Below are 24,246 nucleotides of genomic sequence, written 5' to 3' on the forward strand. Positions count from 1 at the left end.
GGAATGGTAGGAAATCTCAATTTATTTTATTTTATAGTATTACCATATAGAAGTTTCTACTAAGCTTGAGACTTATATATCCCTCTGCCTGTGAGAATCTCTCGAATTTCCACAGGCACCTGGGCCACATCAGGCACTGTTTCTCTCCTGCATAAGACCTTCCAGTGGCTTCCCATCACCTACGAAATAAAACAAGCTCCTACACTTAGAATATAAAGCCCCCTGCGATCTGGTCCCAGCGTGCCTTTCTGCCTGGATTTATCATTCCCTTTTCTGGTAATACTAAATTACTAATAATTCTCTCTCTCACACCACCTTTACATCTCTGTGCTTTGGCTCTTTACATGAAACTCCCTTTCCACCTTCGTTGCTTCGTAAAATTTTATTTACCCAGGACTCTGTTTAGGCATCCCCAGCAGGAAGAAAGCCTTCACTGGACCCCACCAGTGTTTAAAATGTCCTTAGTTCATCCTCTCCTAGCACACTGTGAGTTTCCCAATGTTATAATCACTTTCCATTTTATATTTAAACGATCTGTTCATTTGCCCATTTTTCACATAAACAATCTAGGCTGGGAGAGGTGATCAGGTCACAGTTATCATTGTATCTCTAGTGCATAGGTCAATACCCAGCATAGAATATTTTATTTAAATGAACTGACCTGGGCTTCCCTAGTGGCGCAGTGGCTGAGAGTCCGCCTGCCGATGCAGGGGACACAGGTTCGTGCCCCAGTCTGGGAAGATCCCATGTGCCGCGGAGCCGCTGGACCCGTGAGCCATGACCGCTGAGCCTGCGCGTCCGGAGCCTGTGCTCCGCAACGGGAGAGGCCACAACAGTGAGAGGCCTGCGTACCAAAAAAAAAAAAAAAAAAAATTAAATGAACTGACCTGACTTTCTTCTAGCTGATTTTGTTCTGAGGCCCTGTCACTGAACTCCATCTCTTATCTCAGAAGTTGAAGGTCCCCCATCCCAGAGCCAGCTGCAAAGTTCCCAGAGCTTGACTACCACCACAGTCAGCTGAAGAGTGGGCTGCCCTGAATCGGCAGCCACAGACACCACGGCCGGGGCTTGGAGCAGCAGCAGGGAAACGGGGGCCATGCCGTTCAGACGCCTGTATCTGTTATGTCTCTTCACATGCAAACTATCCCCAGAAGTTGCTGCAGAAGTTCAGGAATCCTCAGGTAAAAGAAAAGAGCACCATGGGGTGAAAGTGTTGTTGGACGAAGGGAAGGGAACGTGATAGGGCTCTGGGTATTTGTCCTCCAAACCTAGGAAACTTCCCAGGAGATGCTGGACAAAGATCTGCCTCACCTAATCTGGCATTCTCCTTCAGAAATAGGCTATCTTGTGGGGACCCCCCTCCCCATGTTAGTAAAAAATAAATAAATAAAGCCTTGGAATGATAACTGCACTCCTAAATCTCATTGGCCTTAGTATGAGGAGAAAAAGTAGAGATGCCCTTATGATTTAGAGCTGCTTCTTCGCTACTCGGTACGCCCAAACCTTCTGTCTCTCTCTCTCTCTCCCCACCCTCCTCTGTCTCTGCCTAGATGGTCCCGGTGCCCGGGAACCCTTGCGGCTCACAGATGTCCAGGCTGCCATGGAATTCGTCGCTGCTGCTGAGGTGGCTGTCATAGGCTTCTTCCAGGTTTGTCCAGATACCCCCCGCTGTCGTTCCTCCAAAGAATATTCTACTTTAAGGGAGCCACGTTAGTCACCTGCTGGCCAGATGACACTGCCTTAGCAGCCAAAGGGTACAGAGTCTGATTTAAGCTTGTCCATCAAGATCTCTCAATTTCTAGCCATTCCCAGTCTCTGAATTATGTCTTCCTCACACTTGCTTCAAGAGTTCTGAGACTGCCAACTGGGTCTCCCCATCTGTGGATGCTTTGAAGCTTCGGACAGTATCTGAATTTCTGAGGCAGGGGTCAGAGTAACCCAACTTCTATCATCCAGGCAACGCATTTGTCAATAGTTGCCTCCAGTCTAGAGCCTCTTACCAAATGTAGTCCCCTATGCTTCTTTCTCTTTATTTGCTCTGAAATGTTGAATAAGGATGGCATTTTGTATATTGAAGGTGTTAGCCTCCATCTTCCAGATTGGCTTCCTGGCTAAGAAAAGCAGCCATAAAGGAGAAGGCATCATTCCAGCATTTTTCTATTTGCCTGGAGGCAATATCTGGAGATTCTCACAGCTGATCAAGCCCCTGTTCTCTCCTGGCAGACCTTCTTGTCTCGTTTCCATTCATTAATTCCAACTCATCATCACCCTGTCTATTCTGTGTACACAGCTGGAAATAGCCTTGATGAGATGTAAGTCGGGTAGGAAGACCGGGGAGCAAATTTTTCAGTGATGAGAGATCTGAACTGTAGACAAAAACAGCCACCCTCAGACAGGCAGGAGTGCCAAGGAAGTGGAGTTGGGTGCAATAACTTAAATGACCACCGGGTGTCATTGTTTGATTCACGAGCAATTCCATTCCAAAGAGCAGAATAAAAAAAGAGGAAGCCTTGATGAACAATTGTTCATGACCTCGAATGAACTCCACACACCCTTTTGGATGAGCAAGGTGCCAACTCCCTCTGCTTGACCCCAGATGCAAGGCTAACCATGATCTTTTCTCTTAGCACATCTCCTTCTCTAGCTAGAGATGTAAGGGACAAATACATTCACTCTAGTTTATTGCCTGGAGCTGCTGAGGACAAAGGTCACATGACACCAGGGAAATGCCAGCTTGTTATAGAAGGACTGGAATCATCACTCAAAATAGGCTTCCCTGCTCTGTCTTGCAGGCCTGGGTTCTAGAATTGGACCAAAGCATGAACAGTATCTTGATGGCTTACACACAGTGGAAAGAGGACTGACTGTTCCTCTACATCCTACACAAGCCTTTGTTAATAAACCTTCTAAGCTTCCACTTTAATTTCTCCTATTTTTATTATTTTCTTTTTTGGCCCTTTTGACAGCACCTATTTCTGATTTTTGTATTTCTTTTTTCTTCCACAAATTATTCCCCAAATATTTGCCCCCTCTGGTATATTAATGACAGTGCAGCCCAACTCTGCAGGTCTCCATGATTTTGAGACCCCTCTCAGCTACTAATAAACTGAAAGTTCTATGGTAAAGCCAGACAAGAGTCCCAGGCTTAGCCACAGTGTTATAGTTACCTATTAACCCACCCAGCCTGGAAAATTCAACAGTGTCGCTGCAAATCCAGCCTGCATTTTTAGAGGTCAATGTTGGCTCACTGGACACTATGATTTCTGATATGAGTGAACACATTTCGACTCCCTAGTCTGTTTCTCTGTCTCTCTCCTCCAAAAACAACCTGTGGGGTTTTTTTCTTCTCGTTTTTAGGATTTAGAAGTACCAGCAGTGTCCCTATTCCACAGTGTGGTGAAAAATTTCCAAGATGTGTCATTTGGAATCAGCACTGCCTCCGAGGTTCTGGCCCACTACAGTGTTACTGGGAACACCATTTCCCTCTTTCGTCTGGTAAGTCAGGTGGGCAGCTCCAGCCTTCTCCCAGTTTTTCCTTGGGTTGTCGATGTACAGACTTCTGAGACCAGGAAGGAGTCTAGGTCTTGAACACTAATGGTGCTGCCTGAGTCAGGGACCATGATGACAAGGACAATGGCTCAACTCAAGCTTCCTAAACAGAAGCTGTCATGAAATGAGAAGAAGCCTGGACTGAGGGTCAGGACATAAGATTTGGAGCACTGCCTTGTCACCGACCAGCCGTGTGACTTGGGCAGGTCACTGAACATTTTTTCACTTCAGTTCCATCTATAAAATAAAAGAGTTTGATCATATCATCAGTAAGGTCACTGTGAGCTCTAAAATTTTATATTTTCATACCTTTGAGAGTTCACTTACATTCATCAAGCATGTGGTAACAACTACTCTGTGTGCTATGCAAGATAATGATAATAAAAACACATTGAATATATTCTCCCCTCTCATAGATCTTACAAATATAGTAGAGATTGTAAATGTAATATGCACGTATCTATAATACAAAGAGCATCACCATGGATAAAATATTACAAGGGTTCAAATGATAAAGGCAGGGTAGGAATTCTGACCAAAATAAATTATGAAGGAGACAACTGAACTGGGATTAAAGAACAGACAAAATTTGGACAAAATAGAGGAGAATTCATGGCCAACATGGGGGAAAAAAAATAAACTTGGGAAACAGTGATCAGGCCAACTTGACTGGATCTCAGGGAACATGTTTTGGGAAAATGAATAAAAGACAGAGAAGCTTGATTGGAACCATATTGTGAGGAAATTTGAATACCAGCTTAAAGGGTTTGCACTTAAGTTGGTTGGCACTAGGCAGCCCCTCAAGCCTTTAGAACAGGGGAATAATATGAACAGAAATGTGTTCACAAAATTATTTTGGCAGCAATGAGTCAGACAGATTGTTAGGCAAAGAGACAAGAGTAGAGAGAACTTTTATTAGGTTGACAATATAGATCATGTACTAAGGATCTGTAGCAAAGAGGTAGCAGCAGAAAGTGAAGAAAAGGCAGGTCCTGCAAAGATTAGATATCAAAATTATGGAAAGGAGGCAAGGTTTAAAGCCAGGGTACCTAGGAATAGTGAGGGCATAACAGAAATAGGGATTTCTGATGCTTTATTTTGTTGCTGAGTTTACATTGTTGGTGGAACACCAAGGTGAAAATGACCAGAGTCCACTGGAAATGAGAAACTGAGCAAAAGTTAAAGTTTCAAGATTTCTGGACTGAAGGTCCTTCCTGCTCTCACCTCCATCCTATCTATCTCATATTCCTCATCCAACTGTCTTTTAAATGTATTTTCTACTCAGTGTCTCCAACTTTCTTTAAGCCCTTAAACTACCTAGTTTATGTACCACTCCATTAAAACTGCTTTCATCCAGTTCAGGGTGGTTTCCATATTTCCAAATCCAATGAATACTCTTTAAGTCTTATTTTACTGAACATTTCTGCCATATTTGACATTGTTGGCCTCTCTTTTCTCTTTAATATTCTCTCTTTCCTTGACGTAGGAACCTCCTTCTCCTGGTCCACCTCTTCTTTTCGTCTCCCTGGGATATTTTCTTCCTCCACCCGTACTACTGCCTGACTCAATGCTCTTCCCAATGTAGGTTATATAATCCATGCTCCATGGGGGCAAAGACTGTCTTGTTCATTACTTCAACCACCGAGCATTTAAAAGTGCCTGTCATGTAGCAGATACTCATAAATGTTTGGTGCATAGATGAATATGTGAATGAACAATTTTTTTTTTTACTTTTTGAAAAAATATTTACTTGGAGCAGTTTTAGGTTCAGAGCAAAATTAAGAGAAAGACATAGAGATTCCTCTTATCTCCTGCCCCATACATACATGATCTCCCCCATTATCAACATCCCCCTCCAGAGTGGTACATTTGTCACAATTGATGAAACTACACTGAAACATCTTAATCACCCAAATTCCATAGTTTACTTCATGGTTCACTCTTGGTGTCCTATGGTCTATGGTTTTGGACAAATATATAATGACGTGAATCTATCATTACTGTATCCCAGTATTTTCACTGCCTTAAATTCCTCTGTACTATGCCTGTGGAGGAATCAATTACTGAATGAATGTGTAATCCTTCAGTAATATAATTCTTTCTCATGTTTGACGATTGATGTGTTTGTTGAGGATTTGGAATGTTTTACCTCTAGCCTGGACCTCTCCTGTGATTCAAATGCCTGCTGGATATAACTGTTTGAATATCCTCATAAGCACTGCAGTCTTAAGTTTGTCAAAACTGAATTTGTCATTTGCACCTGCTGAACCATGTTCTTCCCTCCAAAACACTGTCTTACTGAATGGCTGTGTTCATTCAGTATCTAACCTTTACCAATCATACCTCCTACCCTACTGAGCCTATGTTCTTCTCCACTCTTTCTATTTCCCTCCTTGCTTAGATTCTTAGCATCTTTGGCATAAACATTTTCAATATCTTCTTCATAGATCTCCCTTTACTACTTCTTAAAGTTTCTAGGTTGGTGTCACAATGATGGATATAAAATGGAAATTTTACCATGACACGTCTTTCTTAAAAACTCTTCAATATTCCCCATGTCTTAAGAGAGCAAAATCAAGATATTTAAACATGTAGTTTTTATGACGTGGCACTACCTACTTCTCCATTCCCTTTTCTAGCACATTCCCACCCTGTGTTCTACCGTCTCAATACCCAACTATACACAGCACAGTTCCACCGCGTCACACAGGCTATTTCTCTGCTCAGAATGCCAGCTCCCAGCAGGGCCCCTGTCACAGCCTCACCCAGCTAACTCCTCCTCATATCCCAGTGAATCCAGTCAAGCAGCTTATCCTTCAGAAAGCCTCCCTGGAATCTCCAAATTGGCCTAACTATTCCTCTAAACGTCCATGTCTCTGTTTTCATTTACCACTTTATAAGGCATGCCATGTATTTCTGTGTCTGTCTCACCTTTTACCCCACTAGACCATGAGCTATTCAAGGGCAGAAACCATGACTTATTCATCTTTGTATTCCAAGGTCTACAGTATGTCTCTGGTACCTAGAAGACACTCAGAAAGTGTTTCAGGAACTTACTCACTCCCAAAAATATGTCTGAAGATGCCTGAGTCCCTTCAGCAATTCTTCCCCCACCTGGACAGCAGTTGCAGCTTTGCACTGTAAAATAGGATGAAATCAAACTCTTCTGTGAAGAGCTTTGGTGAGAAAGATAGAGACTATATATAAAATAGATAACCAACAAGGGCTTACTGTATAACACAGGGAACTATATACAATATCCTCTAATAAACCATAATGGAAAAGAATATGAAAATATACATATATAAAACTGAATCAATTTGCTATACACCAGAAACTAACACAACATTGTAAATCAACTATACTTCAGTAAAAAAATTTTTTAAAAAAGATATGGAAGGTTACACTAATGCATTTCATTGTACTGTTGAACTATTTGTAGCAGCCTATCAGTACAAAAATTCTAATTAGCTACAGATCCACAAGTACTTCTTTCCCAGTTTGTTGTTTATAGATCTTACGAAAGCCTGATTTAAAGTCCTAGTACCACCAGGATACACATGTGGGGAAGAAAAACAAGTGCTGTTGCTTCCAATGTCTCTGCAGGCTTTACAACCTGTAATGGACGCACTACCTCTGTTTACAATTTATTCTTTACAAAGCCCTGCTGATGACTTCCCAGAGCTGCTCGCTCTCCTTTAGAATCTGTTTATTGTTTCCCACTAGTGACAGACCTACTCTGAGTGAACTCTTGGAACCTCTGGGGACAAGATTATTTATGTTCCATACCACAAGCAAGCACCCTGGCTTCTTCCCTACTCCATTGGCAGGTCTGGGACAGGTTCAGCTTCTGCGGTGACAGCTTTTAGATAAACATTTTTTTTCTCAGTTTACACTTTCAAAAATTCAGTCCAAATTTTACTAGGATTATTGTTCAGGAGTTTGGAATAACTTTTTTTTTTTTTTTTTAAAGAACATCAACCAAGACTATTCTTTTTTTTTTTCTTTTTTTAGGGTTTTTTAAATTGTGGTGTATTTCAAATTTCTGCACTGAAAAAACTTTTTTTTTTAACATCTTTATTGGAGTATAATTGCTTTACAATGGTGGTTAGTTTCTGCTTTTAACACGTTCAGAAAACATCACACAATAAGATCGTGCCCTTCAGAAGATGATCCCAGTGTTTAGAAACAATGGTCAATTCCTGAGTCCTGCAGGGATGGTCTGGGAGCTAATGGATGTCCTTACATGAGGGACATGGTCTTTATTGACTCTTGCCAGTTGGTCTCTGTGGACTCTATGTAGGCCCATGAGGAGACCCTTTTACGTCTGCAGTTAAGACTCCTCTTTTTAACACTGGGAAACATGAGCCAGTTGCAATCTTCTGGTACCTACTTTCATCTAAGGTCTAGAATTTCATGGGTTTTTTTTTTTTTCTGCTTTATAACAAAGTGAATCAGTCATACATATACATCTGTTCCCATATCTCTTCCCTCTTGTGTCTCCCTCCCTCCCACCCTCCCTATCCCACCCCTCTGGGTGGTCACAAAGCACCGAGCTGATCTCCCTGTGCTATGCGGCTGCTTCCCACTATCTATCTACCTTACGTTTGGTAGTGTATATATGTCCATACCTCTCTCTCCATGTGTTTGTTTTTGTGCCTAATTTACGATAGGCACTCTGCCAGGTGTTTCCCAAGGTTCTACCATTGAATTCTCACAAGACTCTGATGAAATTATTATTATTATCCCTGCATTATCAATAAGGAAACTAAAGTTCCATGAGATTGATTCCAGTATCTAGACTCTCACAACTAAAGAGTCACAGACATCTGATTCATCCCCAGCATGGCCGACTCCAAAGCTACCATTTCTACCATATTATAGTGACTTTATACAGTATTTAACCCTGAAGAAAACCGATTTTTTTTTCTTTTTCTATTTCTTAAAAATATTTTTATTGGGCTTCCCTGGTGGCGCAGTGGTTGAGAGTCCGCCTGCCGATGCAAGGGACACGGGTTCGTGCCCCAGTCTGGGAAGATCCCACATGCCGCAGAGCAGCTGGGCCTGTGAGCCATGGCCACTGAGCCTGCGTGTCCGGAGCCTGTGCTCCGCAATGGGAGAGGCCACAACAGTGAGAGGCCTGCATACCGCAAAAAATATATATATATATTTTTTATTATCTGATTTAGTTTTTGGCTAACATATAATGTTTTAGAGAAAACATGAGTATTTCAACATTCTAATCCCTGGAACCTGTGAATATGTTACTTTATGTGGCAAAAGGGACTTTGCAGATGTGATTAAGAATCCTGAGATGAGGAGATTATCCTGGATTATCTTGGTGGGCCCAATGTAATCTCAACAATGCTTATGAGGGGGATACAGGAGGTCCAAGAGGAGAGAAGATGCTATCTATGGTGCTGGCTCTGAAGATGGATAAAGGGGCCAGTGAATGGCTATGGTCTCTAGAAGCTGGAAAAGGCAAGAAATGTCTTTCTTCACTAGAGCTTCTGGGAGGTCTACCAACATCTTGATTTTAGTTCAATGAAACTCATATTGGATTTCTGACCTCCCAAACTGAAGATAATAAAAGTGTATTGTTGGGTTTCTTTTGTTTTTTTTTTAAGATAGGTTAGCTATTATTTTCATTCTTCCAATCCAAATCCTCTCCCAGCACCTAGGCATCTTCTTTTTTTTAACATCTTTATTGGAGTATAATTGCTTTACAATGGCATGTTGGTTTCTGCTTTATAACAAAGTGAATCAGTTATACATATACATATGCTCCCATATCTCTTCCCTCTTGCATCTCCCTCCCTCCCACCCTCCCTATCCCACCCCTCTAGGTGGTCACAAACCACCTAGTTGATCTCCCTGTGCTATGCGGCTACTTCCCACTAGCTATCTATTTTACGTTTGGTAGTGTATATATGTCCATGCCACTCTCTCACTTTGTCACAGCTTACCCTTCCCCCTCCCCATATCCTCAAGTCCATGTTCTAGTAGGTCTGTGTCTTTATTCCTGTCTTACCCCAAGGTTCTTCATGACCTTTTCTTTTTTTTTTTTCTTAGATTCCATATATGTGTGTTAGCATACGGTATTTGTCTTTCTCTTTCTGACTTACTTCACTCTGTATGACAGACTCTAGGTCCATCCACCTCACTATAAATAACTCAATTTCATTTCTTTTTATGGCTGAGTAATATTCCATTGTATATATGTGCCACAGCAAAGGAAACCGTAAACAAGACCAAAAGACAGCCCTCAGAATGGGAGAAAATATTTGCAAATGAAGCAACTGACAAAGGATTAATCTCCAAAATTTACAAGCAGCTCATGCAGCTCATAACAAAAAAACAAACAACACAATCCAAAAATGGGCAGAAGACCTAAATAGACATTTCTCCAAAGAAGATATACAGATTGCCAACAAACACATGAAAGAATGTTCAACATCATTAATCATTAGAGAAATGCAAATCAAAACTACAATGAGATATCATTTCACACCGATCAGAATGGCCATCATCAAAATATCTAGAAACAATAAGTGCTGGAGAGGGTGTGGAGAAAAGGGAACCCTCTTGCACTGTCAGTGGGAATGTAAATTGATATAGCCACTATGGAGAACAGTATGGAGGTTCCTTAAAAATCTAAAAATAGAGCTACCATACGACCCAGCAATCCCACTACTGGGCATATACCCTGAGAAAATCATAATTCAAAAAGAGTCATGTACCAAAATGTTCATTGCAGCTCCATTTACAATAGCCAGGACATGGAAGCAACCTGAGTGTCCATCAACAGATGAATGGATAAGGAAAACCGATGTTTTTACACCTAGATTCTATTTACTCTAATGCTCCTCATTCTAAAGACTTAAAAAAAAAGAAATTCTCCTAAACCATTTCTCTATTTCCCTGGCATTATTTAATCAAACCCCAGGATTATTTCTCAAGAGCTAATCTAGGCATGGCATATTTTGGCAAAGAAATTTCAGAATTTGTCCCTACAGTAAATTTCCACTGTAAGAACGTGTTTAGAAATAAGCTGAAATAATAAGTGGGAATATGAGTTGACAACTATGTTGGAGAGATGAGAGACTGACAAATGCTATATTTATGGAACGCATCACCTGCCAAAATAGTGCAGGCCAACTATATACATGCGATTGGGAAAAACGTAAAATGGAGCAATAGTAAGTTGTGTATGACAACCTGTCTGTGTGAGGACAGAGCTTGTCTTTTGTGAGAGTGATAGCAACCCTCACCACTCTCAACAGGACTCTTAATGTTGCCCCAGCAGAGATGTAATCCCATGTTGAATAAGCCATGAGCCTGTCCTAAACTGGAATTTCAGATATTATTTGAATGTTTACCTCATTTTGAGTATTCTCAATCACTTCTATTTTAAGAAATATAGGGACTTCCCTGGTGGTCCAGTGGTTAAGACTCTGTGCTTCCAGTGCAGGGGGTGCGGGTTCGATACCTGGTTGGGGAACTAAGATCCCACATGCCAAAAAAGAGATATAATAAGCCTAACTTTGACACAGTGGGATAGTGATGGAAACACAGTAGAGGCATCCTTTCATGCCTTTCACAATTATTCCTTGGAAACCTATTATAAGAAATGCACCTTTCCAAGCAGAGAATCAGAAGAAACCAGTGCATAAAAATAAACTGATAAGAAAGGCAAGAAGTAAGATACGTCAAATTTTTAAATATTTTTTCTAAAGTATATATTTACCAAGTATATGGTAAGCTAAGCAACTTATAAAAACAACCCAGCGAAGCAGCCACATAGCACAGGGGTGGGATAAGGAGGGTGGGAGGAAGACGCAAGAGGGAGGAGGTATGGGGATATATGTATATGTATAGCTGATTCACTTTGTTGTAGAGCAGAAACTAACACACCATTGTAAAGCAATTATACTCCAATAAAGATGTAAAAAAAAAAAAAAAAAACCAGAGACATGAGGGCATTTGTTAAACAAATGACTTCTCCATGATAGCCCACATATTTAACATCGTAACTGGTGTAAACTAAGACAACTTTAATATGTTTTATGAACTGTTGGTTTGTTAATTAGAGAAATTGAGCAGAATTCAAAGGAATATTGCTGGAATACTAATAAACAGAAAAGGAGTGATGAAATCCACTGGTAGGACACAGTGTCTGAAACATAAAATAATCCACATCTGATTCCCTTGGGGAACCTCAAAATTATATTGTAAGGTGACAACCCTTCTGGTTTACTGTTTACTGTTTTTATTCTGGTGCCTCTTGGGGAGAAAAATACTATGATTTTTCAAGGAAAATTCTTTCCAAAAACTGGAAAAATATATAAAAATTTTTCCCCCACTCTTGGTTCCAGGGTTGGGTTTTCTTTCCAGGGCATTAGGCAAATAAATTCCCTTTACAGGAGAAAGAATTCCTTTCAAATGTTGTTTCCAGGAACCTTACACATGAACGTTCCAGAGTTTTTTGGTTTAAGAAATAGAGAAATAATCGGGTATGTTTCGTTCAAAGAAGCCCAACCAACTGGAAAGGCTTCAGGAGGGTGGTTTTTATTAAAGCTGTTTGCTTCTTAGAGAATGTTATCACCGCTTAACCGCGGTGCTTCCAGTATACAGCATTCCTTAAGTCCAGAAACACCTGGAGGAGTTGGCGTTTCCTGTTCGTCTTGTTCTGGGAAATGTGAGGGTTTGCCTGGAAAAGGGAGCAGAAAGGGAGGAACTCCTGGCTCAGACCACAGCTCTGTCCCCTGAGCTTAGACACCAGACCTGCAAGTTTCCAGAAAAATAATCAGGAAGTATTTTAACGTATTAAAGATTAAAAGGACACTGGTTGTGATTATAATGACGATTTTGATAGTTGCACAATTAGCAAAGCCTTAGGATGGAGACATGTCAGGTGGCAAAGCAGGCCTTAAGCAGCTTTTAAGATCCTTTGTGTTCACTTTCTTCTCTACCAACTATAGGAGAGGGATGGGAGAAAGGTGGGCAAGGACTCCACCTAGGAAGACTTTTTTCTCCTGCTTTTATATTTCTGCCCCAAGCTTTCTACTGAAACTTTGTGAATTTTAAAACAATTAAATATGCAAAAGGAGTTCACCTTTTAAAATATCCTGTGGTTTCGTTGAATTTTTTTCAAAATTCTTTTTTTGAAAGACAAACATTTTCTGTACCTCGGCATTATGTATTTCATAAGTTTGGGTTGTGAAAAACAATCATGAAATAAAATGATTAAATTGCCATCTGAGTGAGGTCAGCACTTCTGGGCCTCAGTACCTAATATACAGCAGGCACTCAACAAATAATTGAACACAAATGGATTATAAGAAAAATACCCAGATATGACTAAATAGACTCAGAATTAATAAAATTAACCATAAAGAGTGCATTGGGTTTCTTGGAGGTTCATATTGCTTTTAACTAACCCAGTGAGAGACCACCTTGAAGAAAAGAAGAGAAAAATAGAAGATGGTTCTGATCCAGGGCAAGATCTGATGGGGTAGGGCCGATATAAGACAGCAGATAAAGGGAAAGAGTTAAGGAGTGTTCAAGTGTTGGTGGCCCAAAGATCTCAAAAGTGACCCAAACTGGGCTTCCCTGGTGGCACAGTGGTTGAGAGTCCTCCTGCCGATGCAGGGGACGCGGGTTCGTGCCCCGGTCCGGGAAGATCCCACGTTCCACGGAGCGGCTGGGCCCGTGAGCCGTGGCTGCTGAGCCTGCGCGTCCGGAGCCTGCGCTCTGCAACGGGAGAGGCCACAACAGTGAGAGGCCCGAGTACCACACACACACAAAAAAAGAAAAGTGACCCAAACTATTTCAGGAAGCAGAATTGTTCAGGATCTGGCCCTGACAGTTTTATCTGTAGGCATAGTTGCTATGGGTGATGGAAGCTTTACCTTCTGGCTCTATGGGCATGAGGAGATGGGAGAGGGGAATGGGAAACTTCTGGGAACAATGTTTGGCAATATGACATCCTATCTTTCAACATACATGAGTATCATGGAAAGGCAGCTCTAAAATTCAAATCTGGGATAGCAGACCAGGTAACTAGACAATCCCTTCCACTAAGGATAATTTTTTTGAAAAAGCTGAGCAAAAAAAAATATTTTAAAGAAAGACCTTGGAGAACCAGCAAGAGAAGGGGGAATGTCTAGGCTAAGATCTAAAATAAAATGGAAACCCAAAAAGATGAACCCTGTATTTGGACTGCTTTTCATCTGGGGGACATAGCCAGTTCTAGAAGGAGGAGCAGAGAGGCTGAGAGGTTTATTAGCATTTTTGCAATATTCAAGGAGCCAGAAAATTAAATGTTGGAGTTCAGGGACCACAAGGGGAAGTAGGAGGTAAAACTAGTAAGACATCCTTTGCTCTACTTTGGACCCTAAAGAGAAATACCCTAAAATCAAAGATGAACCATAAGTAGATCAGCCCTCCCAAGAGCTGCAGCACAGATTCGAGTCACCTCAACCCCTGATCATATATGAATATATAAATACACACACACACATACACACATATATATATATACACACACACACACACTACATACACCTGCACACATATGTAATTATATATAAGTATCATCTATATAATTTACCCATAGCCATGCCATAGTATAATAACAGAAAGTCAAAGAAAAAGAGAAAAATCTTAAATCAGACAAAAAAGATTACCTTCAAAGTAAGCTCGAAGGATAATGTTAAGATTCTCAGATGACTTCTCAATAGAAAGAATGGAATGCAGAAAACAAATAATTATATCTTTCAAAAACAAAGAAAATAACTCTCAACAAAGAATGCTACCCCCAGCAAAAATAACCTTCAAAACTAAAGATGAAATAAGCATATTTTAAACAATCAAACTGAAAGAATATGTCACCCAACAGATCTAACTCATTCTAAAGGAAATACTAAATGTGTTCTCTGGGCAGAGGGAAAAAATTCCCAGATAGAAGCTCAAAAATGCAGGAAGAAATGAAAAGAAACTAAATGTAAATCTATGCATAAATGTAAATGTATATTGATTATATAACAATAATAATAATGTCTTGTGAGATTTAGAATTAACACACAGAATAATAATCGCCTGTAAGTCTTGAGTGTGGGCCATGGACAGATGTGGGAGGAAGTAAAGTGTATTAGAATGTTCTAATGTCTGCATTATCCAAGAAGAAGGTAGAAGTGCTAGCTAATATTAGATTCTGATAAGTAAATTATGCATGTTGTAATGCATGTTGGTGATCCTTGGGAGAATAATTATAGCGTGTGTAACTTCTGAGTCAAAAAAGAGAAAGAAGACATAATAAAAAGTGCTCAGTGGATTCAAAGTAGGCCAAAAATGAAGGAAAATGAGATTTGGAACAGGCAGAACCAATGGAAAAATGCATATTTAATTAAATATATTAGTAATTACATTATATAAAAATAATCCGATTAAAAGATTATCAGGCTGGATTTAAAAATAAATGTGCTTTCTACAAGAGATACAATGTTTTTAAAAAATAGGGACATATGTAAAGTATAAATATATGTTGAAAGTAAAAGGATGGAGATATGCCATGTAAACACTTCTAAAAGAATGCTGGTATAAGTATATTAGTATTAACAAAGTAGTCTTTTATACAATGAGCATCCCTAGGGATAAAGAAGGACACTTCATAAAGACAACAATTTTAATTTGCCCAGAAGATTTACCAATTCTAAATCTGCATACATGACTTGAGAATATATAAGAAGAAACTGACAGAATTGTAAGAAAAAATGGTTAAATCCACAATCATACTGAGAGATTTTGACACTCCTCTATTGAGAGAATTAGCTAGTCAAAAAATAATTATATATATACATATATATATATATATATATATATAATTTGAATTATAAATTAACTAAGTGTCCTGATGAGCATATGCAGAATACTGTATTCAAAAACTATAATATATGCATAATTTTAAGGACACATATCACATATACAGAAGTTGACAAATAATAAAAATAAAATGTAGAAATTAAGCTGGAAATCAAAAACAAGCATATAACCCAAAAGTCTTACATTTTGAAATTAAAAAATACACTTCTAAATAACCAATAGGTTAGAGAAGAAATAAGAACCGAAATTAGAAAACATTTTGAATTGAATGATAATAAAACATACATATAAAGTTTATGAATTTAGAAGGCATCCATAGCCTTATAAAGGGAAATATGGAGATTTTAACATGTATTTTAGAGAAGAGTAATACTAAAAATCAGAATCTAAGCATCATTTTAAGAAGGAAGAAAAAATGAGTCCCAGGTAGATTTTAGATCCATTGTGAATGACAAAATAATAATGTTTCTAGGAGATAAAATAAGAGAATATATTCAAAACTTTGGTGTAGTCAAAGCACTTTAAACAAAACAAAACAAAAACACACACGAGTTACAGGAAAAGGTTGATAACTTGACTACATTGAAATTACCTTCTGTTCATATGTAGTCACCATTAAAAGGGAAGTCCCCAGTGAGAAAAGATATATAATATAAAACCACAAAGGGTTCATATCCAGAATATATAAAACATCTTCAAATCAGCAAAGAAAGGATCAACTCAATAGAAAAATAGGCAAGTGACTTGAACACACACTTCAAAGAAATGGATATACAACTGGTTAATCAGAGAAATACAAGTGAAACCACAGTGAGATACTACCAGATATTCACCAAAATGAATAAAATTATTCATTATTATCAAAATTATTCAGAGAATAATGCCAAGTGTTGGCAAGGATGTGGAACAATGGGACATTTCCAACAGTACAGATGTAAATGTACATTATTGTCCATTTTAGAAAATAGCTTGGCATTGCCTCCCAAACACACATCAAAATACATGTCAAAAATACACATATCCTACAATCAAATCCTAATCCTAAATACATGCCCAACAGATATAGAGACATGAGTACCAAGAGAAATGAACAAGAGTGTTCATTGCAGCCTTATTTTAATAACCAGAAGCTGAAAGTTCTAAATTTTCATCAGTAGTAAAATGAATAAATGCTTTGCATATTTATACAATCAGATATTATAGAGCAAGGAAAATGAACAAACTGTAGCTAAATGCAACAACATGGATAGCTCTTATAAACAAAATTTTAAGCAAAAGAATTGAGATACACATACAAAAAATAGTTTGTTTCCACTTACATAATGTTTTTAAAAAGATGAAACTAAACTCTAACATTAAGAGATGCCTTTTTTTTTTTTTTTTTTTTTTTGCGGTATGCGGGCCTCTCACGGCTGTGGCCTCTCCCGTCACGGAGAACAGGCTCCGGACGCGCAGGCCCAGCAGCCATGGCCCACGGGCCCAGCCGCTCCACGGCATGTGGGATCCTCCTGGACCGGGGCACGAACCCACATCCCCTGCATCGGCAGGCGGACTCCCAACCACTGCACCACCAGGGAAGCCCCCAAGGGATGCATTTTTAAGCAGTAAAACTATAAAGGAAAGGATGAAGATGGTCATCATAAGTCAGGATAATGGTCACTTCGGCAGAAAACTAATGGATTATTGATTAGAAAGGATCACAGAGGGCGTCAGGCATTCTAGCAATGTTCTATTTCTTTCCCTGAGTGGTGGTTCCACAGTTGTTTGCTCTGTGATCATTTACTGAGGTTTATATTTTCTGTTTTGTGCTTTTCTCTATATGTGTGTTTTATTTCACGTTAGAAGGGTACATAAATAAAACATAAATCTGATCCTGTAAGTGTCTCCCCTTGGCTTCAGGTTAGAGTTTAATCTACTTACCTTGACTTCAAGGCTCTTTGGGAATTTGCCCTGCCTACCCCACTGTCTATGTCTCTCTTCTACCTGCACTTAACACCTACTGCTAGAGTCAAGCTAAACAAACTGCAGCTTCTAGAATGGGCATCTCGCATCTTTTTGCCTTTGGCAAATACTGTTCTTTATTTAAAATCCCACCTCCATCCTCATTCATCTGAACAAGTCTTAGCCATTCTTGTGGAGCTGCCTCTTCCTGGGAGTTTTTCTGCTCTTCCTTAGGTGACAAATGGGTCTGTGATGACACTAGCCGTATTCTGTGTGATGTTTCTGTTTACTTCTCTGTGTCCCACAGGACAGTGTGTTCCTAGAGGGAAGGGAACATTTCCTATTTACCTTTCTGTCTTTAGAGCTCTAGTTAGTGCCTGAAATGTGGTAAATAGTCTAGAAACATTTATTGATGAATGAAGACAGTGACAATTTTATCCTTTTTGTGTGACCCAGGTGGATAACAAACAACTGGATTTAAAGAGTGAAGACATTGAAAGCATGGATGCTACCAAGTTAAGCCATTTCATTGAGAGAAACAACCTCCACTTGGTGACAGAGTATAACCCTATGGTAAATAGCCCGTCTGCAGACCCTTAAGTCCCTATGTCAGGGAGGGTACTTGCCTTCATAGCAGAAATCCTTTCCTCCAGGAGTTCTGATCTTTTGACCAATAATAATATTAACCACCATTAATTGAACACCTAGTTGTTTATGTTGCCATCCCTCTACAACCCTTAAGATTGATAGACTTGTCCCTACACAACAAAGAAAGAAACAGAAAAGTTAAATGACGTCACATGACTAGTAAGAAAGAGAGAGTGCAGTGCTGAGGTGACTAATTCAAAACTTCTGGGGCTTCCCTGGTGGCACAGTGGTTGAGAGTCCACCTGCCGATGCAGGGGACACGGGTTCGTGCCCCAGTCTGGGAAGATCCCACATGCCATGGAGCGGCTGGGCCCGTGAGCCATGGCCGCTGAGCCTGCGCGTCCGGAGCCTGTGCTCCGCAACGGGAGAGGCCACAGCAGTGAGAGGCCCGCATACCGCAAAATAAATAAATTAATTAATTAATTAAAAAAAAAAAACTTCTGAGTTTGGTTACCTAAGAGAGTTCAGTGAAGGCAGCAAGATTGTGAGCTTGCCACAATTGCAAAAATGCTGAAGGTCCATTTTGTTTTCCTAAAGCATTGGTGGCCAATACTTTTGTAAAATACAATAAAAGTAAATTAATAGACGAATGAAATGTTTAAAAACAAAGCCCACTAATCACGTATTTGGATGTCGCAACGACGTAAAATTTCTTTAAAGTTTTTATACACCTATTCCCATTTTCTGTGCCTATCTCCTTGTGGACTAGTAACTAACATTTCCTGGTCTGGCCTAGACCCTCAAGGGGTCTCAGGTTTACTTCTGGGTTTGTCTTCCTTGGGTGTTGCATGCTGCCTGAAACCTGGGTGAAGGTGCTGGTCCACCTGTCCTGCTGGCCTTCTAACACTCTACAGCTTCTAGAGTTACCTTGCATGTCCTGCCTTTCGCCTTCCTGTACGTAAATCATAGACTGATGGAGTGTTGATTTCCAGTGATCTACATCAGCTCAGAAATGCTATGCGTTCTCTAGTAACAGTACTTTATACGCATGTCATGCTTTTTAGAACTTAGAAAGCCCTTTCACACCATTTTCTCATTTAATACTCACAGAGATTCTTTGAGGTAGAAGAGAGGAAATTATTATGTCCATTTCATAGAGAACTCTTAAGTTCCACATTCAAGATTACACAGTAAGTGGAAAAGGCATCTTTTAAGTCAGAAAATTTAACTGATGATGCATTAGCTCATATTGTCTATTCCTCTTCTACTGGAGAGGAAATGGGAGTTCAGAAAAGTGAAGTAACTTCCTCAAGGCCATATGACTAGGAATTTGAGCTTCAGTGACAGCCCTGGCCCTGATTTTTTTATGACTGGTCTGTCTGACTGAGTCCTGTGGTGTTTTCATTGCCCCACACAGCCTTCGACAGAAGACACCCCTTTTCCTGTTGACTAATTTCCTGTCCACCTCTCACACCATGTTTTTCTCCATGGAATGGTGACTCCATTTCCACTTCTGCCAGGATTCCAAACACACGCACCTCAGGGGTGTTGGCAGCAATAATTGAAAAGGCATTTTTCTCCTAGACCATCATCATTCTGGTCATTGTGTCTATAAAGCTGCCAGGAGTGAATGTGGGACCAGAAAAGATGATCTTCCAGTCCCTGAACTTATGGTCCAGGGTCCTGGAGTTCTGCAGGTGAACGAGGGCAGACGCAAGGACTAGCCTTCCTGAGCTCTGATGCCTGGTCCATCTCTAATCTTATAGACCAATGACATTTGTTAAGTTCCATATTAGTAGTGACAGCAAATCACATCAAGAAGAAATTAGGAAAGAATTTCTTTAGAGAAGCAAGTTCAACTTTTATTGTGACTTGTACATTTCCGAAAAGTAGTTTTTCTCAACTGGTGACCTGCCCACACTACTATAGTTGTTTCTCATCTGTCGCTGGTACAAAGGTTTGTATCAGTAGCAACTGGGCAGAAATTCATAGCCATGTAGTTGGCCTCCTGTGCACTTTTAAGGCACACACTCAATACTTGGCTTCAAGGTGAAAGTCCAGCTGTTTAATCTATTAGAATTAAACTAATCACTTCTGCTGTGTTCAATCCCTTCTGCTAAGACAACTATATCATTTGACTCCTCAGCTTTGATTTTTTTGACTCTTCTCAAGATTTATTCTCCAGCTCCACTCTAGGAGAGCAGATGCATGCTCTAAATTTAAGTAGCAGAATCTAGTAGAACAAGAGACAATTATTTAGCATCCAATCTCCCAAACTTAAAATGTAAGACCTGGTTTGAAACTCCAGGGAGAAAGTTTTGGGAAAGAATTCACTGAATTCTCCTTACCTACATGTTGGCCAGTAGAGCTGAAAAAAATCTCTACAGAGTCGTGTGTAGCTTCTGGAAGGATCCTACCTAGTTGCTCACCTTCCCACCACCCTGGGACTCTGCCCAAAGATTCCTTAACACACCACACTCTCTCTTCTTGTGCACATGCTAGTTTTACAGCAGTGCTTTCTGTATTTAGAAGCGAGGGGTGAAAAGGAATGGGATTTTGTTTAAAATAGCGACAGTTGCAGCACTATTTCAGGAAAGGGAAATGAAGGGAACCCGTGCCAGGGTTTTACACTCTATCTTCTCTCCTCCCTCTGGTTCACAGCTGTCCCCTCCCCTCCATCACCGACAACGTCCTGGGGAATGACCATCTCTAATCAGCAAAAAAGGGCCAATGCTTCTGGTCTCCTGAAGAGCTTCCCTTATGGCTGACCTGAGGTGGTCTGATTCAACCATGCTGAGGGCTGAATTGGTTTTGTTGAGGATTTGCCATCAGCTGTGTATGAGGCAGTACACCCTGCTGGTTAAGATCATGGACTCTGGAGCCACACTGCTTGCTGTGAATCGCAGTTCAACACTTTCATGACTTTAGGAGATCTTGGGCCTCAATTTCTTCTTTTATAAAACTGGGACTTTGAGGATTAAATTAGTTCTTACACATAAAGACCTGAAAACAGTGCCCAGCACATCGTAAGCACTCAAAAGTATACACTACTAACATGCAAAGTCCACATTGTAAGTGCATCTGGCTGTTCTTGCAACATGAAAAGGGGTTTAAAAGGTGACTAAAATGTTCCATGATGTATTTGTTACCTATTGATGCATAACAGCTTACTCCAAAATTTAACAACTTAGAACAGAAAAAAAATGGATTGTCTCGCACAGTTTCTGTGGGTCAACCATTTGGGAGTGGCTAGGGTTAGGTGCTGCAAATCTGGGGAATCATGTGAAGTGGCAGCCATTGGTCAGGGAGGCAATCATGGGAAGGTTTGACTGGGGCTGAAGAGTTTGCTTCCAAGATGGCTCAATCACAGACAAGTCAGTGCTGGCTGTTAGCAGGAGGCCTTAGCTCCTTGCCATGCGAATCTCTTCATAAGACTGCTTGAGTGACCAGTATAAGAGAATAAGCGATATGAGTGGGAACAAGGCAGAAGCCACTATGTCTTCTATGACCTAACCTTGGAGTCACCCTCCAGCATTACTGCAATATCCCTTTGGTTACTCAGCTCAGCCCTATCCAGTGTGGAGAGGAGAAAACTACACAGTTGCATGTAAACCAGAGGGTGAGACTCACTCAGAACCATCTTGGCGGAGTTGCCACTGATGTGATGGATGGACAGCTCTCATTTATGTTCTAGTGTACCTATTCACCGGTTGTCACTCATGTTTTTTTTCCCTCCTTTTCACTTTCATTCTACTTCAATACATTTCAATTTCCCAGGCTGTAATTGGCCTATTTGATAGTATGATTCCAATTCATCTTCTACTGATGATGAACAAGGCCTCCCCAGAGTATGAAGAAAGCTTGCACAGATACCAGGAAGCAGCTAAGCTCTTCCAGGGGAAGGTAAGTGTGGACTGGGAAATACCTTTTTGAATACTCAGCAACAAGACACTAGAAAAAGGGAGATGGGACCAGGGAAGTGAGATAAATGAGGAAAATACATCAGGTTAAGAGATAACAAAGTGAGACCTGGGGCATAATAAATCCCATTACTCTGATTTAAAACTTAAGATATATTTTATACTATTAAAGATGTATTTAATCATATCTTCCATTAGCAGTAAGTCTATTTCTTTTTTTATGCCTTGATGGGTGCAGAGAAAATAGAGACCCAAAGAAACTGAAAATAAAAATCACCTATTAGTCACGATTTATTTACTCCTTGCTATGAACTCTGAAGTTTTAGACCTCAGGGCTTATTTCTCATCTAAAACACCTGTCAGGTATCTAGCGCCCACTGGATGTCCAATAAATATTTATTTCTTTCCCTTCCCTATTTTGTGCTGTTCTGCTTATGTTATTGAAATACTAAAACTTCAACCACTTCAAGGCTACTGCATTGAATTAGAGACCTCGATGACAAGGGCTGTCTGGTAATAAAACAAGCTGACTTTCTGGTGGTTGTTTCCCTAGCACTGGAAGTTTTCAGTGTTACTAAACGTAGATAACTCTCTAGGCTATTATCAAGAAGATTTCCACTTTGGGCTGAAGGTTTGATTTAATAATATAAAATAGTTAACAGTTTTCAAGCACTTACTATATGCTACAAACTGTACTAGAAATAGTAAATCCATTCTCTCATTCAATCTCCCCCAACAAAAGCCCATTTTTCCAATAAGAACACCTAATCTCAGGGAAGCTGAGTAATGTACCCAAAGTCACACAGGTAGAAAGTACTACAGGTAACATTTAAAAAGAATTCTCCACATTTAGCCAATAGGCCATACTTTCTCCCTTACCTAACCCCTAAAGTCTCTTCCAGTTCTATGGTCTTAAAATTAAATAAACCCGATCAAAGGGATAAAAAACCAAAACAATACAAAATAAGAAATTCATTTTAAGTCAATGAAGTTTTAAATTGTGTGGCACAGACCCTAAATTCCATCAGTGTAAACTCCAACAATCACAAGGTGTCTCTTCCCCCCGAGAGCCTCAGAGAGATCTTTCTTTTCCAAACTTCTCCAACTGCAGATTCTTTTTATTCTGGTGGACAGTGGTGTGAAGCAAAATGGGAAGGTGATATCATTTTTCAAACTAAAGAAGTCTCAGCTGCCTGCATTGGCAATTTACCAGACTCTGGATGATGTGTGGGATACACTGCCCATAACGGAAGTCTCAGTAGAGCACGTGCAAAACTTTTGTGATGGATTCCTGAAAGGGAAGAGGTTGGTAAGTGTGAGACTACAGCTTAAGCAAGTTGAGGTTTGTTTCCCCTCTTGGTCCCTTTAATTTCCTGTTGAATAAAAATTATTTGACCTCCACTGGATTTGATTAAGAGTAAAGGGATAGGAAATGTGCATATAAATACATGCACTCACCCTCTTCTTTTGCATAATTGACAGAGTATTATACACTATTGTATATTATTGTACAGCTTGACTCTTTTACTTAACATGAAGTATCATTTCATGTGTGAAAACTTTCTTATAGTTTATTAACCAACTACACAGAATTTTAATGTATTGATGGACCATGATTTATTTAACTATTCTCTTATTGATAGACATTTAGATTGTTTCCAGTTTTTTTCCAGCTGTTTCTCATCCCCCAATAATATAAACAAAAGTCTGTTTTACCCAAACTTTGTCCACACAATGTGTTCTCAAGCTTTCTGATCTTTATCAATATTAAAGGTGAAAAAATGGTATCAGTGTAAAAAAAGAAAAGAGTAAAGGGATAGGAGGATATGATGGTCAGAGTTGGGATGCTTTTTAAGATATAGTCATGGGAACAGAACTCCAAAAACATTTTTGGAAAGGTCTTGCATATTCAAAGGAGCTGAATTTTGGATTTTACCATTCTGTGTACAACATCAATGGGAAACAAGTAAATCCATATGAGGAGTCCATGAGATAAAAATTGAAGATGGATTTAGGACTTTCAGGAGGAATTAAATAGCTCAATTTGCTAATCTCAGAGTTCAAAAACAAGAGTGGACTCCAAATCTGAATATCAGTCTCATGGTGTTTTTCAGAGAGAAAATCATGAATCAGAAGAAAAGACGTCAAAGATGGAACTATGATTTCTCCCTGCTTCTTCTGTGTAGGACCAAGTAGCTACTTTATGCCGAATAAAAAGGGGTGACCCAAACCTCAGAGACAGTAAACAGGATCACCAGACTTTACACATACATGTACATGCACAAACACACACACACACACACACACACACACACACACACGCATGGCTCCAGTTTGTTCCTTAAAATCTCATTGACTCTACTTT

The 24,246-nt window shown here is 39.8% G+C and overlaps 1 protein-coding gene across 2 annotated transcripts; it reads left to right on the forward strand.

Annotated features, from left to right (window-relative positions):
* Positions 1 to 669: 669 nt before the first annotated feature.
* Positions 670 to 24,043, forward strand: ERP27 (endoplasmic reticulum protein 27; the record flags this gene model as incomplete). 2 transcript variants are annotated; one of them, XM_079715118.1, is made up of 7 exons in its annotated part: positions 670 to 1,181; positions 1,551 to 1,648; positions 3,358 to 3,504; positions 17,830 to 17,946; positions 21,739 to 21,864; positions 22,993 to 23,190; positions 23,996 to 24,043. In XM_079715118.1, exons 1-7 carry the CDS (start codon positions 1,097 to 1,099, stop codon positions 24,041 to 24,043), a joined length of 819 nt encoding a protein of 272 aa, XP_079571244.1. In that variant the 5' UTR covers positions 670 to 1,096. The 2 variants fall into 2 exon arrangements, with proteins under 2 accessions (XP_079571244.1, XP_079571245.1); XM_079715119.1 differs by having other exon boundaries at positions 3,358 to 3,495.
* Positions 24,044 to 24,246: the final 203 nt, after the last annotated feature.

The sequence above is a fragment of the Hyperoodon ampullatus genome (genome assembly GCF_949752795.1).
Source record: "Hyperoodon ampullatus genome assembly, chromosome: 11".
Taxonomy (NCBI): Eukaryota; Metazoa; Chordata; class Mammalia; order Artiodactyla; family Ziphiidae; genus Hyperoodon; species Hyperoodon ampullatus.